This window comes from Phasianus colchicus, chromosome 12 (assembly GCF_987193195.1).
Source record: "Phasianus colchicus chromosome 12, bPhaCol1.hap1.1, whole genome shotgun sequence".
Classification (NCBI taxonomy): domain Eukaryota; kingdom Metazoa; phylum Chordata; class Aves; order Galliformes; family Phasianidae; genus Phasianus; species Phasianus colchicus.
In genome coordinates, this window is record NC_143447.1 from 12,064,897 (window position 1) to 12,083,342 (window position 18,446).

General features: G+C 35.9%; 1 protein-coding gene across 2 annotated transcripts in view; it reads left to right on the forward strand.

Annotated features, from left to right (window-relative positions):
• The window catches only part of EFL1 (elongation factor like GTPase 1), a 58,457-nt gene that overhangs the window by 18,928 nt on the left and 21,083 nt on the right, over positions 1-18,446 (forward strand). For both annotated transcript variants that reach the window (XM_031587696.2, XM_090148964.1), the window contains exon 15: positions 583-718. In XM_031587696.2, the coding sequence (XP_031443556.2) occupies positions 583-718 (136 nt within the window). The remainder of the gene's footprint in view (positions 1-582; positions 719-18,446) is intronic.

Sequence of the window (18,446 nt, forward strand, 5' to 3'; positions counted from 1 at the left end):
TTGGTTTGCAAATTTTAAAGGGAAGCATAAAACTTGTCCAGTCTAGTAAGAGCTTCTTACTGAAGTACATTCTAACCTACTAGAGGAAGTTTTCTTCTCAGAAGAATAACTGCTAATCAGTAAAAATTTTTATCTTGTTTGAAAGAAAGTTTGAAGTCTGCTACTATGGTGATATATTTTGGTTTTGCATATTCAACTGATTTTGCTGGTATTGAAAAAAAAGGTATTGAAAAAAGTGGTGGTAAATGTATTGAGATTGCAATCATGAAGTTAATAATTACCTTAAAATAATTGCCTTAAAACATTTGTTCTGTTAATGACAATGAACAGTGAGAGACAAGTAGTATGCACTTAAACAGCAACAAAGCAAGCACAGTTTTTTATTTTCCACGTACCATTTGCTTGTTTGCTATAAAACTGAATTCTTGGAAGGGAAACAACTAAGTATACAAGTCTAATTTATGAAAAGAAAATACTTTAGAATGTATTTCTTAGTTTTGAGGCTCAAGGAGGCTTTCAGGAGGAGGTCTGTATCAGAAGTAGGTGATAAATACCCAATACTGGTTGTTTTATTCTGTGTAGCTGTCATCCCGGTGTTCTGCTACAGATGATCTGCCATTAGTACCTCATATGTCTTGCTGTACGTTGGAGAATCTATACTTGCTCATGGGAAGAGAACTTGAAGAGCTTGAAGAAGTGCCTGCAGGAAATGTTCTAGGTAAGACTTCAATGCATTTTAATTTCTTAGAGCTTGAATGCTTACATCTCCAAAATGCACTGAGATTTGTTTTGATATGATTAAAGGAAAGAGAACCTAGATGAATTTGAGTAATTTTAATTATGTTGCATGTGCAAAAAATGAAGGCACTCAAATTGTTGTGTTTTCAATGAACTTTTAATTGTGAGATGGGGAAAAAAATGCACGAGTAACGGACAACTAGGGATTACAATAGCTTTATTAACTGTTATCTTCAAGTTGAAGTATTGCCAGGTAAGCATCGCTGCCAGGAATTGCCAAAGGCTGCAGCAAGGTCTAATAGTTTGTACACTGTGAGGATTATAAATAACTTTTTTTGCAACAGAGGAAGCTCTGTAGTATGACATTTCTACTGATGTGGATAATTGTAGTTCTCTTAATGGGCCTGCTCAAACTGTGGTGCTAAAAATTATTTCTGTTACGGCTATGGCAAATTTGGAACATTTTCCACGCACATGTTTTTGAATGATAAGTCATTGCAATTGCTGAGTTATGCCCTTTTGTGCCAGATTTTGAACAGTTTTGCTCTAGAGCATTGTTTACATTCATTGCTGGTTTTGTCCTTCATTTGTCATTTTTTAAATATCAAAAGTAGTATTTAGAATTTTTTTCATTTGCGGTTGAATATGAACTACACCAAAATACAAGATTGTTTAATGCATTTATTATGGTTTTCAGAATGTTACAGTGACAATATTGCTGTATTATACAAAAAAAAGTTGGAAGGATGACATATTTAAGCATTTAATACCAGCTAATACTAATGATGTTGATAGATACATCTATCTGCTTGTCAAATAGTAAGTACTCCTACAGTTGCATCATGTCAAGAAGAAAATACTCTGAAAATTGTGTTACATCTTTCATGTTGTGTTGGGCCAAATCTCAAGAAATATGAACAGTTAACCCTACTGTGAGTAGTCTCTACTGCTGAAAATTACTTCTACATTGGATGTGACTTCCATAAACAGAAGCATATAGGTAGAGTAATACAGAAGTTTGAAATGTCAGTACAAGGTTTGTTGTCTTTGGAGGAATTGATTAGAAATTCAAGATTGGAATTAACGCTCAGAACTCTTCACCAAAGTTGTTCTGATGTGATGAAATGGATAGAAAGAATGTTGTGGGTGATCCTCAAAGTGGCAAAGGAATATTAAAAGGGATTTTGGGAGGAAAAAAATATCTGGGCACAGAAGTTAAAGCTGAGCAAGCACATGCTCTTCAAGTGCGCAGAACAGCTTTTTCATTCCTTTTTGCAATTTATGTTTGGCCTGGACTTATTTTTTCCTTTTTGCTGTCCTAAAATTGAAGGTGAAATGATGTTTTCTTTCTATTCAAAAGAAAAAAAAGTGTTTCAATACCAAAAGTAGGTGTTGGAGGTGATGCAAAAACGTATTTTTAAGTAGGCAAAAAGAATTAGTGTTTGTTGTGATGCCATGAGCAGATGAAAGGATGAAAGGTCCACAATTCCTGTGCTGATTCAAACATCTGAGTAATTTAAGCAAACGCTGATGTGAAAGCAAAGGAACATGTTTGTGAGAAGGCTGGTGGCAGTACTTATAAAGCATGGCTTTATACATGGGGATATATAAATATATACATGCATATAGGAATAACTGTTCTGATAGTGTGCACATGGGTTCCAAATAACGTGCATCCAAAAACTTGAGGTGTTTCCTGCTCTCTGTCCACAAGTACCACAGCAGTAGCCTTATGTTTGCTAATGTACGGAAATCGGATTTTTCCTTCAGTGCTCTGTGTGTTTGAATTCTGCAGGAAGTTTTTGCTGTCTTTAATATTGCATTGGTGTGGTGCTCCTCAGAGGTTGGATGACTTCCTTATATTTTGAAATGCAGTTAGCCATGTGAGTCAAGTGTTTGAATTAGGAGTGTTTTTTTCTTGAATAGATCACATGATGATGTTAAAAGCAGAGATAGAAGTCACTCCTGTTGTCAGCTTGCTATGAACTCATTTCCTATACAAATGATTGTGAGTACCCTTGGTTTTTTTTTCCATTTCTGAAATGCTTGCTTCCCCATACAGTGTTCTTTCAATTTTTAATTATTTATAAAGCAACTGAAGGATTCTTGAAACTTAAGCAATATAACATGGGAACAAGGTAATTAGGGATTGATACTTTTGGATTTCTAAGATAGGTGCTGTAGAGCTGCAGTCATTGTGAGGAGCTGCTATGAATTAGTGCTGCTAACCTCATTACAAGGTGTCTAACAAGCATTTTATTCCTTGAGGGCTTCATTGAACTATTTAGGAGCTTTTAATAAGCAGCCTCTGTTAAGAGCAAAAAGCAGCTGCGAGCAGCGGTGCCATTTTAAAGGCCCAGAATGGCTTTCTAGGACTGATGCCAGCTAGCAAGCATTACCACCTTGTGTGAAAGCCTTAGAAACAGTACTGCTGTTGCACCAGCCCATTATTTCTGTGCAAACATTTGGTGGGCTAATTTCGATCTCTGAATCAGTAATGTGATTATTCAGAAAACAAAAAAAACCAAAACCACAAAGACCAAACCCAAGTGATCTGAGCTGAATGGGCAGTCTCAGCATCCATCAGTGAACACAGGAGGGCAGTCTTTCTCAAGAATGTTACTGAAATCAGCAGAAAATAGTGAATGAAACAAAGAAAACTCAACCCTTTGTCTTCGCTTTTGGTATACTTACAGGTTGAATTGCTAACTGCCATCTTACAACCTCATTGAAATAAAAACTTAATTTAGCATTAATCAGAAAAAGATATTTAATTGAAAAGATTTTATTATTGAACACTGTTTTTATGTCTGTGAACCATTGTGTTTACCTGGCTTTGTTGTATTTATGTTGAATTCTTACCAGTGGGGTTTTTTATAAATAGTTTAAAGTGCTTCTTTGAGATAAGGGTGTAGTAGTTGATCTGTAATTTGGCCCTTTTCTATGCTGGATACTACAACCATTTTGTTAGCTCTGTCTTTGCTGTAGTGGATTTTGTCCTCCTGCAGTTCCTGCTCTCTGTATGGCGTTGCTGAGGAACATACCTGTACTTACTGGGCAGTGTAACATAGCATGGCACACAGCTAATGCACTGGCATCAGGGGACACTGGAAGTGTATTTTGCTGATAAGCTTGCTTTACCGTTTCTGCTAATCACTTTCATTTCGTGGGATTTGACTTCATAAACTGGATTGCTATAGAAGTGATCAATTATTTTGTTTCTGAACCAATATCAGTGTATCACTAGGGCATATATAGATTAATGGAGACGAAAAAATAAGACAGGTCTGAGGTCGGAGATGTAATACTGACATCTGTGTCTTTGATGTAGCTGTAGTTTTTTGGGAAGGAATAGTATGTATGGTTAATAGTTTCCTTATAAAGCCTTAAGTTATGGTTGTTTTTCTTTGTAAGTTTCTATTGAAGATTTTCAGTGGCTTTTTCAGTAGCTTCATTTTTCTCTGTGTTTTTCGGAGTGTAGCTTCTTAAGACTATAAAAGGAAATCACATGTGTAGTAATTCTTTCTGAAGAAAACCACTTCTGAATTCTGTAGTGCTTCTGGAATGTTCTCTGCTCAAATTTTCAGGGGTTATTATGAGATCTTAAAAATGTGTTTAGTCTCTCCACTGGTATGCACGTTTTTTGTCATATTTAAAAATTGAGCTGTATTGGGATAATTTATCACAAAATCACACGTTCCTCTGGCCAAAAATGCCTTTAAATTTGCTCTTGACCACACTGGATTGCGATGTCAAAATTTTCGAGTAATTAAGTTTTTGAGTGTTATCCGAAATCATGAGGAAAGGAGATAATGTAGTGAAGTATGTTCATCAGTTTTTAAACAACTCCTAGCTATTATCATCTGCAAAAATGAAAATTAATTTCTAGATAATCTTCCAAATCTGAGGTGAGCATTCCTGATTGCTTAAGATTTGTATGCAGATGGGTGCTGCTGATGCTTGAGGTTTCCCAAACCAGGAGGAAAACTGCCCAGACTTGTTGGTGTTTGTTGTTGCTACTTGTGTGCCTGTGGGCAGCAGCAGGACACAGAAGAATCAAGGCGATTTCATTCCATTGCTGCCTGAAGAAGTTCACATGCATGTGCTCTGGAGCTGCTGAATGGAAAAGATCCAGAAATAGGCTGCACAGAGGGTTGAGGTGCAGGCAGTCATTTCTGTTTATCACTCCTGTTTGCTTCAGAAAGAAGTAATTATTTTTTTATTATTATTATTTTATTTTTATTTGGCTTGGGGCTTCAGATTTATCAATGCTTATTATTGTATGAATATACGTTGCTGAATGTAGCCTGGATCAGAATTCAGAAGACAACTCCTTTTTTTTCTGTGAGAGTAGAGAATTGACTTGTACAGTCATTGCCTCCAGGCAGATGCTACTCAGCCTTTCAATAGCTAACTGTGGGTTTAGATCCCAGATACTTACTGGCTTATCTCCAAAATTTCCAAGTATTCTATGTGAGTGCTTGGTTGGGTGTGATTTTTCATGTCTCTCTTAATTAATATGCAAGAATGGTGATTTTCCCTAGTACTTATACTTTCCTTAGTCAGCACTGATGCATTGTTTTCAGTCTCTTCCTCTATACATGAACATGTTCAGTTTCATAAAGGAAAACAGTTATTTGGGTAATGTACCTTGTATTTTTTTCAATGCTGTATGAGAACAGGAGTGTTGAAGTTGTTACTTCCACCAATGTAAAATGGTGATAGGTGAATTTCTGAGGCCATTGTCTGAGCTCACATCCATAATGCTGTATGTAGGAATTTGTCCAACACAGTGAGATCACAACTGATTTTGGGTAAGTTCCTTTAGGTTTCGTTTAAGAGCCTGAAAATATTCCATTCCTCAGCCTACTTACACAAATTATATGGGTCATGTTTTTGTGCTGTTGGTTTCTTTGTTTACATGTTTTCTAACTAGTAGTATTTGCTTTCAAAGGAGAGTGAGCATCAGTAGCTTGCAAAGTGACTGTTTATGATTTAGCTCTGTGCTTTCTCCTTTCTTACAAGCATGGGTCTAAGAGGATATATCTAACTTTCCTGGTAGAAAGTTGTATAAAGAGATGTTTGTATCTGCTAATAAATAAGGATCTGTGATACATGAATCAAAGTAACTTTGATTTTGCACTCCAGACTGTTGGAGCTCCATATCTAAGAGTATCCAGCCTGTGAGTGCTGCTATGACGTGCTGCATATTGAAGTGGGAAACATCAGTTCAGGAATGAATTAGGACAGCAGGGCACCAAAGTGAACGGCCAAGAAATGTGAAGCTGTGCAGTGTGATTTGATTGCCAAAGTATTAACAGTTCTTCTTTCCCAGTGGATGCGTGTGACTCTTGAATCAGGTTTGCAATTTATTACTCACATATACAAATAGAACATTTCAATTGCTGTTGGGGAGCTATTGTCCCTCTAAGTATTTCTGACTGCAAACTTCCACAGAGCACTAATGGGTGGAAAACCAATCCAGAAAACAAGCATTAACTTCACATATGCTTTACACAGAAAAAAATTCTTCTCTGCCACTGATTTAAGCACAATGATTTTAGCACACTGAGCTCAAAAAATTAACTGTTCTCATTTTACTGTAAATGTCACCTTGAGGTACATAGGTAACACATTGTTACATCTGAAGAATTTCAGTTTTCTGAGGAAAAACTGTTGTATATGTATATACAAACATAAATACACAGTTATTCTGCAGATATCTGCCCTTTTTCCATGTCACGTATTAAAAAAAAAAAAATTGGGATTGAGTTGTTGTAGTCAGTGCTAATTAATGACACTGAAGTGTGATGATTTAAAAAAAAAAAAAAACTATTTTTGTATAACAATATTTGTGTGATATTGTGACACTGATGTCAGTGGATCTATGCAGATGTTTGAAAATACATGTAAATCCATGTATAGCAATTCAAATTTTTAGAAGACGCCATACATCAAATCTGTTGGGGGATATCTGTATTTATTAAGCAGAAAAGTGTTCTGTTCTTAAACAGGTTTTAGTTCTTTAATGTTATTTGTAGGAAGTACATTTTGTGTGATGGTATACTTGCATCACATAGTGATGTTTGAAAAACATGTACTTGCAGCTGGCTGTTACTGCAGCCTCTTCTGGTCAGATGGAGCTCAGTTACTGTCAGATGAGTTCAGCTTTTTGGCTTCATAGCAAAAGTAGTTAAAGAATGTAGATCTCCGTCACAGCATCAAGCATGCTGTCCTTTAGCATACCTCTTAGCAAACAGCTAAACAGAAATCCAATAGGAATGATGTCTCATAGGTGCCTTTTGGCTCAAGCTTCTACCAAAGTTTGGAATTGGCACGCCATTGGAGGGTGTAAGAATTTACATAAGCCTATGAAGTTACCAGTTTTGATAATCATGGAGTTGTTTGAAATGTGTGTGGTGTTGGTTCCTAATGTAGTTTAGCTCTTGCCAGCCCTCATTTGCAGCGCTGCTGCTTTATTTTTTTGCAGTCTCAATTAGAACAACGTGCTTTTCCCAACACGTTCTTAAATAACACAACCAGCCTGCCTGGATAATCATATTCATAATACAAAATTTTTTTGCTTCTGAGAATATTGTAGTTAGCAACATCCTAAGCAAATTCAAAAGCCCTTTTCCCAGCCGGCATTGTTTGTGCAATGTAAACCACTAATCCACAAGGGCAATTTATTTGAATACGTTTTACAGTCTTGCTAGAACACTTCCTAATCTTAGTTGGGCCTCCTGTGTAATGGAGTGAGAAGCAGTGTATGTGCTTTCGTACCCGCATGTGAAAAAGTGTTTATCTTATTGTGTAATAGACCCAGTGCTCATAGCATACAGCATTCTTGCAATAAATACCATCTGTGGTTGTGAAATGCCTCTACTTCTGCATTTGAGCTAGCCACAAAAGTCTTTCATTACTTTGTATATTTCTTTTCCTTCCATTGTCTGCTGCTACCAGAATTTCTTCAAGGAGTCGGGAGAAGCAGGAGGGGGTTACAGTGAGGGCATGGGAGTGTGAGTGAAGAAGACCAGTTTGGAATTAATTCTGCTCGCAGCCCCACTGCGCATGGAAAATAGAAATCATCTGTTCCAAAAATGGGAGGGTTACAAGTCAAGAGACTGTTAATAAAGGCTGTTTCAGGGAGTTATTTTCTAAATATTTTCTGAGATTTTGATGTTTTTTCATGCTTCGTGTTAAATTGTAGAAGTGTTGTGAGGCTTGTTTGGCCTGTATCAGGGTGTGAGTCATAAAGTTGGCTTTGTCTGGCTTGTGAACTGTGGGGGGGAGTTAAGGCAGAGCTATATTTAGGAGTATCAACTGAAGTCAAACTGTGGAGCGCTGCTTAGCAAGTGCTACAGGGGCAATACTGGGTAGTTGAGATTCAAAGTTTGGGTTGTGTAATCACTGTTTATCATTCAGTAAAAAACTGGAAAAGAATATATTTACTACAGATATTCCTTTGCAGAGGTTGCAAGCTGAGTTGTGTGACTTTCAGTGCTGTTTTTACTTACCTGGTAATGTCTAAAAACTGCAGGAACTGAGAACAGTAAGCATAGAGGAGACTTCTTGTGCACCTTATGGGTCTCAGAAATGACATTTCTAAGAATTTGCTTATAAAAAAAAATGTTCTATTCCACTTATAGTAGCCAAGAGTAATGTTTAAGAGATTAAAGCTTTTGAGTTTTTGTCTTAAGATACAGAACAGCTGTGTCTTGAAGTATTTTGAAATTTTAGTATTGGCATAGAACTAAATTTAAGTGCTTTTTCTGCACCGTATAAGACTAAAAGAAACTTAGTTCTTTTCTAACTCTTCTTGTTCCCTACTATATTATTTCTTTCAGTGAGGTGTGCTATCTACTTGGGCAAAAGTCAGGCTACTCAATTAAAAAATAAATGGTTTGATTTTTCTAAGACAGCACTCCTGTCATAACTGGCATGCTCTAGCAGGGCTTTGTTTTTGGCAGCCATTCTTAGGGCATACGTACTTGGTAGTTAGTTCATTTAATTTGATAGTGAATGTTTTGTATTACCATCTTCAGTTCTGGGTCTGTCTACATGAAGACTGTGAGATTTCATTAGGAAAAATAGTAAAGAAGATAAGGACCGCAGCTGAGACCTGAGAGAGCTTTTCCTTAAAGAGCTGAGAGCTTCCTGTCATCTGAATGAGTTGGAAGCAGGCAGAGTTTTCAAAGGCATGTGGTATTGGTGTAAACACACAGGACTTCAGTGTAGGTTGGCCAGAACCAAGGCAGCGTGCTTCTGGAAGAAAAAAGAAAACCCACACTCAGAATGTGTAATTAGATGTATGATTAAGTTAATGCATTGAGAATAAGTCAGTTTGTTTGTTCCTATCATTTTAAGCTTTGTTGGCTAAGTTATCATCATTGCGAACTCTGATAGAAGTCTAATTTCAGTGACTAATTTACTTCTAAATATGTTATTAGGGAACAAGTATTTGTCTAAATCCTGGTTACTGTGGTAGTGTCATATGATAAAAATTGTACAAATACTGTTTGATGGAGTGTTAAAGTTTTTGGTTAACCATTGTGTGTTCTGTGACTGTGAACCCATTAATCTGAATGGAAATGTGAACCTACTGATACTTCTTGATACATCAGTTACTGTCTTCAAAATATCAGCAATGGCAGTCAAACTGGTTCCCTGTTCTCTAGTCTGCTGAAGCTGTTGAGGACAAGGAAGTTGAAAGCACATCTGATGAGTTCCAGTGACAGCCTACATGATTCATTGATGCAAAGTGCTCTATCTTGAGAAGCATGCAAAACAGGATCAAAAATGTATAAAATCCTGGTGGTTTTGGCTTTCAGGGCTTTTCTACAAAAGGACAGTTGTTTTGTGACATGTTCGAGAAGCAAGCTCTCTGAGCAGTGACCTTAACAAAGCCTGGATTTTCCTGAGGACTGCTGTCCTTAAAATGCTCAGCTTCCTTCTAAGCTGCTCCCATGCTACAGTTGTGCATATCCCAGTGGGCCAGCCAGGATGTGCATGCTGCTCGCCAGCAGCTGCTTCCAAGCAGGGTATGTAATCATTGTGCTTTGCCTGCCCTTTTTTTTGTTTGTGAGAGCTTACCGATTTTGGTCTCCCTTCAGTAGTTAGCCGTTGGTTCTTACATAACTTGTGGAATTCAGATTACATCTGAACCCTCTCCTCTCAGTCATGGTTAAAGTTAGTGGACGTTGACAGCATGTTTAAAAGACACTGAAGGGAGAATATGTGATTACAGGAGTTACATTTTCTTTGGAAGAGAGACTAAAAACATGCTAAACAGATTCTTCTGTATGCACAATCCCATCACGATGCATGGCATACTGTGTTGGAAACAGTGCTTCTCTACTGAAGAAAGTCACTTATGTAATTAACAAGTTTTCAGTGGAAACGAAAACCATACACCAGAACTCTTGCAATGCATTTAAAGCTGATACCTAGCAGAGGATCACAGCCTCATTTATTTTGTTCATAAAAGTATCTGATGATCTGTGCTTTACTTTGTCTTGAGGGGGTGACAGTGAAACATGGAGAGAAACTTACCTGTCTCTGGACCACAATATCTTTAAGTTGCTCTGGGAAGGTTCAGGTTGGATACTAGGAAACATTTCTTCTCCAGAAGAGTGGTGAGGCATTGGCACAGGCTGCCCAGGGAGGTGGTGGAGTCACTGTCCCTGGAGGTGTTCAGGGAAAGGCTGAGGTGGCACTGAGGGATGTGGTTAGTGGGCATGGTGCAGTGAGTTGATGGTTGGACTAGATGATCTTAGGGGTCTTTTCCAATCTTAATGATGCTATGATTCTTTGATAAGTAGTTGGCTCCACATACTACATTGATGGGCAGAAAAAATAAGGCTCTCTTCTGCTCATGCCTTTAACAGCTGAGGAGAACACTGGATTTTATCACTGCATGTAGACTGGTGAGATGTAAGTAAAATTAAGCCTCGGTGGTGAGCCTTTTTAAGCAGCATTAACGGTCAAGATTAGTTCTATTTAATTTCTCTATTTTGAAATAGAGGAGCATTTTAAAACTCCATTCAATTATGTGGTCTTCTGCACTGTCATTAAGAATTCTCAATATCTTAGAAATGATCTCTCCTGTATATTTTTTCCCATTTTCTCTCAGCTTAAAGTTAATAAAAGCAAATATGTTAGGAAGTTGAAGTTATATGGACTATGAATTTCAATGGTAATGCAGTAACTGAAGTAATGAGGTATTGGAGGGGGAGAAGTGGCAATGTTAGTGATTAATTTGTGTATTTTTAATTAACTTTCTGGAATCCCACCTTTACTGTTCACTAAAAATTTTATCACTACTCCAGCTTGAAACACCATCTCATAGTGTTTCAAGCACATCTTTTTTCAAGGTGAATGAGTATTTATGTCCTAATCATGGGCTGTTTTGCAGGAATGAGTTTGTTTGGTTTTTTTTGCATCTAAATGCATTTCGGTTTATTTCTGAATTTATTTTGCTATTAAATTAGTTACAAATTAGTTACAAATAATATAATCAGTTTAGGAATTGCTAATGTAACAAGTGTATCAAAGGCACTCCCTGCTCATCACATGCCATTTATTTGTACACTATTGTGTCGCATAGTTGTTATCCAAGGCACTGGAAAGGTACTTTCCTTTGTTAAAAACTTTATTCTAATTAAATATTCCCCAGAATGTTTTTTTCATGTAAGTACTGATCAGATATTTAAAGGTTTCTTTTAGCTTCAAGACAAATTTTATATTATCCTTTATCATCTTGGAAATTATTGTAATTAAAATAAACATCAGCTTCTTTCATGGTACTTTGGAACACTTCAAGCCATATTTCCCAAGGCAACAAAATAAGGAGAAATCATTTATAGTCAAATGTAATGGGATGTGTGTGGGGATTGCCTGTAATGGAGAAAATTAGGCATTGGGTTAGGTCTCAGAAAACTTAATTTTAATTAGTTACTTGCATGTCTTACAAGTTAACAGGATAAATGGTCAGTGATGGGGTAGAACATTTCCCAGAGGATATTAAACACATTTGGTAATTAGTTTGCTGCTTCTAGTTGTGATGTCATATCTTTGCATTTACTGAATATACTGAATGATAAAGATATCAGATTATTTTTTTAATGGCCGAGATGTGAGTCAGATATGTTGGGATCCTGCAATTAAACAAACTCTAAAATCCAGCACAAAACAGATGTAAAATTAATAAGCTTTAAAAGTTACCATTATCTTTTCTAATTGGTATTAGTTGTAGTAATTTTTAAATTCCCTGTTTACCTTGTCTGTGTAGTGCAGAAGTTGTACTGATATGTTCATGTTGCCTTCTCTAGACAGACATGTCAAAACCTCCAAGACATCTACAGATTACAACGAATTCTTTGCAAGATCAGTGCCTGAAGGCCTCATTAATTTTAACACCATTTATAATTGATTTTGGGAGGTAGCATCTGGTAACATCTTACATCTTAGAATCTCAGTGTAAGAAAACAATATATACATGAAGTCTGCTGGCTTTCAGGATGCGCTGTTACAACTGAATAAAAAATAAAATGGCATTTTCTCTTAAGGGTCAGTTTGGTTTTAGACTACACTGTAACTCATCTGATTTTAGAATAAATCAGAATGAATCGGATGTTTTCTATATAAAATATTTTCACTTGTTTTTTATTTCCAGAATATAACCAATGTAAACTGTCTTTGCTGGGGACTTCTGTAGCATAGACTTTTCTTGTTCTTCTGGTACTTTGTATCTTTTAGTATACGTTCCTTTTGCAAACTTCATTAGAAATTAATATCAAGCCTAACAAAAAAATAAAATAAAAAAAAAATTACCAAATACTTCAACTTTTTCTTTTTTTTTCTTGACTTTTTTTCCATGGGTAAAATATATTACCAAATTTTAATTATGTACTAGCTCGTGTTATGAAGAGTAATTAGCCCCATTTTTTTCTGTTTTCTGCTAGGCAGATATCAGCATTATAGCTGGAGTTTTGGAGGGTTTAGGTATAGGAATTACAAATTAGAAATTCTTTTTTTATTTTGTTTTATTTGAAATATTTCTCCACTACACCAGTGGAAATCATCAGGGCATGTGTATGTTTGTCTGCATGACAAAGTAGGAAAGGTTTCTAGAAATATTCAGAGTGACACTAGTAACCCATTTCTCATCTCCACAGTACTGTGTATGAGCTTCAGAGAGCTTAATTAATACTCTTTTTTCTGGAAGCTTTTCTTTTTCCTTAGAGGATGGCTGGGCAAAATGTTTTCCTTTGCATAGATGTTCCATATGAGTTGAGCTGCTCTGTTTTCCAGTACAATATGCAATTTAATGAGTTTATTTATGAAAACACATCAAAACAATATTTAAAAAAGGTTTCTAGATTATATATTGAAACTTACATGTTGAAAGAGCCTTTTCTAAATTCCATTTGTTTGGGACGACATCTGTGTTGAACTGCACCTAAAGTTCTGGTAGTCATTAAAAATAAATTAAGTAAATTCAGATGAGTGGCTGTCAAGTCAAATTAAAATCATCTATTCAAAGTAATTATGAATGTAAAACTTGGTTGATGTTTCAGAGACCCTTGAAGACTTCTTGTATGGTGCTGAATGCTTTCCACATGCAGTAATGGAAGTATTGATTTGATGTGCAGGGTAACTGAAGTTAGTTCCAATGCCTATGTTGTCACTCTGTACAACAATCTGTCCACATATTTATTGTTGTTTGGTATTCCTGCTTGTTACATTAAGTTGAGCTACTATATGTAAAGGAATTAGAATGCATGGGCTTGGGCAAAACATCTGTTCTCCTGAGTAAAACAACTGGCACTTTTATGAAGTCACACTGTTCAGTGTCTGTATCAAGAGTGCTTTATGATTAAAAGATTAAAGTAACTTAAATCGCGGTAAAAATTTTCTTGCTTCACTTTTTATTTCTGGTGAAGCCACAAGCCAGCAAATTAATGCATTGTTTTCATAGTAAACAATGAGAAATGCAGCAGAGTTACAGATGTAAGCATGGAATTTCTAAATTTCCATACTAAAGTTATGTTGAACCATAAATACTTAAAAAACAACATCGTTCCTTTTAATGAGTTTCAAAACTTAGTATGACTTGCCAAAGCAAAAAATCCTGGAACATAACAAAACTATCTGAAATACTTTGATCTTCTCTATTTGTTTGTCTTATTGAGCAACTTAAGGAAATGAATATTTCATTCTGGCTATACCTATTTGTAAAAGCAGAAATCAGGTTCATAAAGTGAACTGAGTTTTGTTAATTCTGTTTAAGGTAAATTTGTACTTTAGCAATGAAATTCCCAACTCTAAATGAAGACTGGGTGCAGGTGGGCCTGCTTTACATTCATCTCATCATTTGTAATGTTTTACTGTTTAATATAAAGGGTTGTGTATGATTCTTTTTTTATGATTTGTTTTATAGTTTCCTTTAAAATGTTTTTGTTTTAGCCTGAGAAAAGTGTAGGAAATATTCTAATTACAATTGTCAGCTCAATCAGTGGTTTGGAACTGTTGTATGTTATCATGCAGTCTAAATGTATCATCAACTATATAGTATATTTTCTGAAGAATTTCAGCACAAGATAAATGATAGTTGTTTACTAATTATATATGTTTGCAATCCTCTTTGAAACTGTAATCTTGCAATGGGAAATCTTAGTGGATTGTGTTTTAGGTCACACTGTTGCTTTCCTTGTGTTGTCTTGTAAAAGCAGCTGCAAAGATTTATTCCATAAACTTTTTTCTAGAAGAACTCAATGGTTTGCCATGCTATCTTTTGTTGCTGCTCAGTGATGCAGTAGTAAAGCATTGAGGTGATTCTTGCATCAAAAGTTGCTTATTGCATTTAATGTTCTACCATGTAATTGTGTCCATCGGGGAATTAATTTCTTTATAATGTGGGTTTACTTTCATCTGATCAGAAAGTTAACACTCAGTTTACCCTCAAATTGTTGCAATCATACAGGAGAAGTTCTACAATGAAATTGCAACTTAACTCACTTGTATTGAACTGAATTGAGGTGTCTGTTTGGTAATCTCTAGCATTTTGAATTTTTAAGTAGACTTCTTTGAAACTTAAGAAGAAACTAGGATGAAGAATTCTAACATCTGTTGGATAGTAGTGACCATTAGAAATTCTTAAGAAAAACAGGGAAAGAGGAAATGAAATAATAAAAAAAAAATGTTGAATTAGCTTTTTATGTAAAATGATTATGAAGTACTGAGAGCAGATAAAATCATGCAGATATTGTACAATATTCTGTTTTACAAGCAATTTTACTTGCTTCAGAAGCAAGTATGAACGATTGAGGGATAAGTGCACAGATGAGATGAGGAAGCTCATGAGCAATCTGTGCTAACATGTGGTCTGTATTATGGAAAAAGTTGATGAAATCTCAACTAGAATGTGGTCTGTGTCTTGATTTACATTCCCTTCTCTTCCAGAAACAGTTTCTAATATAGAAAGGTCAAGTTCTGCCCTCAGATGTTTCTGTGCAGTGCCCATGAGACTCAATGGAAACATGCTTTAAAATCTCATGCAATAAATGTATAATATGAAGCATTCTTAAGCCATAGTAGCTACTTACTTGTCCAGAGTCCCCAGAGTTGCTGTCATTTAATCCTAGTAATCTGTAAAACATTTTGAGGTATCTTGAAAATAAAAAGACTAGCTATTATATTTGAGTCTACTCCTACCAGACTCCTATCAGTTCCTACTTGAAAAAATCCACTTCTTTTTTCTTTTGTTAGATAATGGGCAACAGCAAATTCTCTAGATAGGTCCGAGTGAGAATGATCATTGCTAGGGAGTTATTTTCATTAATTTCTTAATGAATTTTTTAGTATTTGGCAACTGTTTTTTACCCTTCTGTTTGTCTTTGTTGGGCTTTTAGCCTATTTATCTTGAGGAAAAGTGGAAAATGTCTAAGAGCAAATTATATTTTTAAGGTGGATTTGTGAATTTTATTTCCTTATTGTGTGTTTTAAAATATCTTAAAAAAAAATATATTTTAAAAGATCTCTCAGCAGGATGAAAAGGGTATTTGTGTTACAGTCCAAAGAAAATTGTAAAGGTCTTAGTATTTGTGTTTGTAAACTCCCTTTGGGGGGATGGGGAGGAGGGAAAAAAAGCAAACACTGATTTTAAGATTTTACATTGTGTAGATGTCCAAAGCTTCCATCACACCCCCTTTTACATAAATGATGAATGGGCTTGCATGGCCTTTCTTCAGTAATGCATAGTGCAGTGCCAGGAGTGCTTAAACCAGGAGGCTTTGCATGTTGTAAAGTTCCAATCTTTTCAAACTGTGTTGATAAGAAACTATTTCGGTGGAAACAGAGCCTTACTGGGAAGATTAACATGAGCTCTTGGCATTACATAGTTCCTTACACTGTCAAAGCTTGACATGTCTCCATTCCTGTGCAGCCAAGGATTCTTAAGTGGTGATATCATCAGTGGGAGAAGATAAAGATCCACTGAACTGATGTGTTGAGGCCAGTAACAATGTGGCAGAAGTCAACATTTAAACAGCTTTCATTCTTCTTTGTTTGATTTTTGACACTGCAAACTAAATTGTTTCCTTATCTGATTGAAAAAGTTGTACATGGTGTTTTCTGCTTCATTTTTTGTGTCTGGAAAGAACGCCAAATGCTAAGTCTTTTGACATCAAGAGAAACTAATCTTTATCTATTATGGATCCTAATAGCTGAATTCAATGGGTAAAGTGCGCTTTACCTTTCAAGGGTGCCAAATTAGCATTGAAAGTGTTAGGCACAGAAGCAAAAAATATATGGAGTCTTGTCTTAAAATTTGATTTCAATCATAGAATCGTAGACCAGGTTGCTCACAGCTCCATCCAGCACGGCCTTGAATGCTTCCAGGGAGGGGGCATCCACAGCCTGTTGCAGTGTCTCACTACTCTCACAGGAGAAAATTTCTGTGTAAAATCTAGTCTAAATCTGCCCTTGTCCAGTTTAAAACCATTTCAAACCATCTCCCTTGTCCTGTCATGATATTATCTGATTTTACCATGTTGTTTTTATCTTCTAGTAAATGAAAAAAGAAATACACAGTAGTAACCCGTTCAGTAGGTGTGGCTCATTGCCATGCATTACAAAATCTGTAAAGGTACTTTGACTCTGTTCTGGGAAGTGAAGGCTGTTGCACAGCATATAATGAAATATGTGGTATTTCCGCTAAGGAGTTCATGTACAACAAGCTGTTGTGTCTTGAAGTTTACACACTCCTCAGAAGAGTCAGACTTCAGCATTTACTCTTGTACAGCATTTACATGATTTATCACAAGGCAGAGTTAATAAAAAGGAGCAGTTTCCTGATCATGTTAATTCTCAGATTTAAAAGTTTCCCTAGATATTTTAACTCCACCTTATCTTAATAAAATAAATAAAACCAATGTGCAACAGACTACCTGATGGCATCTTTATTTAGTTGTATGACAGAGCACAGTGGACTAGGTTGCTCTTTGAGAGATAACTACTCAAAAATACTTGCAGTACTGTATTCCTGCTTTCATTCTCATGCTGCTATCATTCTCATCTCACCTAAAACATAAGAGCAGTTGCTTTTGTCATCTTTCTTGCATAAGCAGATTTTTCTTCTCTACGGTTCCTTTGTTTTTGAAAATAACTGTACAACAAAGGAGGGCTGAACACATCAAAATCTTAGAAGTGGAGGCAAACATATAAGCATAATTTTGGAGTGGCTTCCATTCAACCAGTTAACATTAATATCCTAAGCTAAATATCAAGTAGGATGTTTCAATGGGATCAGTGGTAAGATTGATGTAGCAGCATAATAGTAGAATGCTTTTATTGTCATGTGGTACTTTGGAATTAGTTATGTTACATTTTCTTGTAGTATTATTCAGAAAATGTTAGCATTTGCTTTTAATTATCTAATGCAAGAATTGTCCAAGAAGTTTGTATCTTTGGTTTGATGGGTGTGTTGTTTTTTTGCCTTTTCTTTTTTTTTATTTTGCAAACATTCATTACCAATAGTTTTATTAAAATAAATGGATTACCAGGGCTGAATGCTGCTCTCTGCTAGCACATGCAGTTAAGCAATCAAAATACTCAGGCTGTAAATCAAACAGATTTACATGGAAACAGATTTTTTTTTATTTTAGTGTATTACTGCTGCCAGACACGGGTATAAATTTTGTACTTTTGCCTTCAAATGCAAAACAAGAGCAGAGAGTTTTAGATTTTCTTCTTGGTAGTAAGAGTGCTGTAATGTCTGTCAAGAAAAGGCTGAGTCTGTCTGATGCAAGGTTTGATAACGTGATTGTTCTGGTTCACACTGCATTGTGAAAGGAAGCTGTTCACCTCCCTTTTAAATCATTTTCTTTTTACCAGCTGCAGAAGATCAGAATAAAACTGACCATCCCTTTACTCAGTCCCTGGTGGTGGTGAAGATCCAGCATTTGTTTTTCATTTAAACCACATGTTGAATAAGTGAAAAAGAGGAAATACATGCTGGTCAGAGGTCAGGTGCAACACAGAGTTTATATGGATTTATTTTCACTGTAGCATCTGCTATCCTGCATTTAAAGCCGTTGAATGCTGTTCTGCTTCCAGTTATTTTTGAGGCAAGTTTTCTTAAATAGCATCTTTTCAGATTTTGGCATACCCTACTGGGCAGACACTTGGCCTTCAGAGCTGTAGAAACA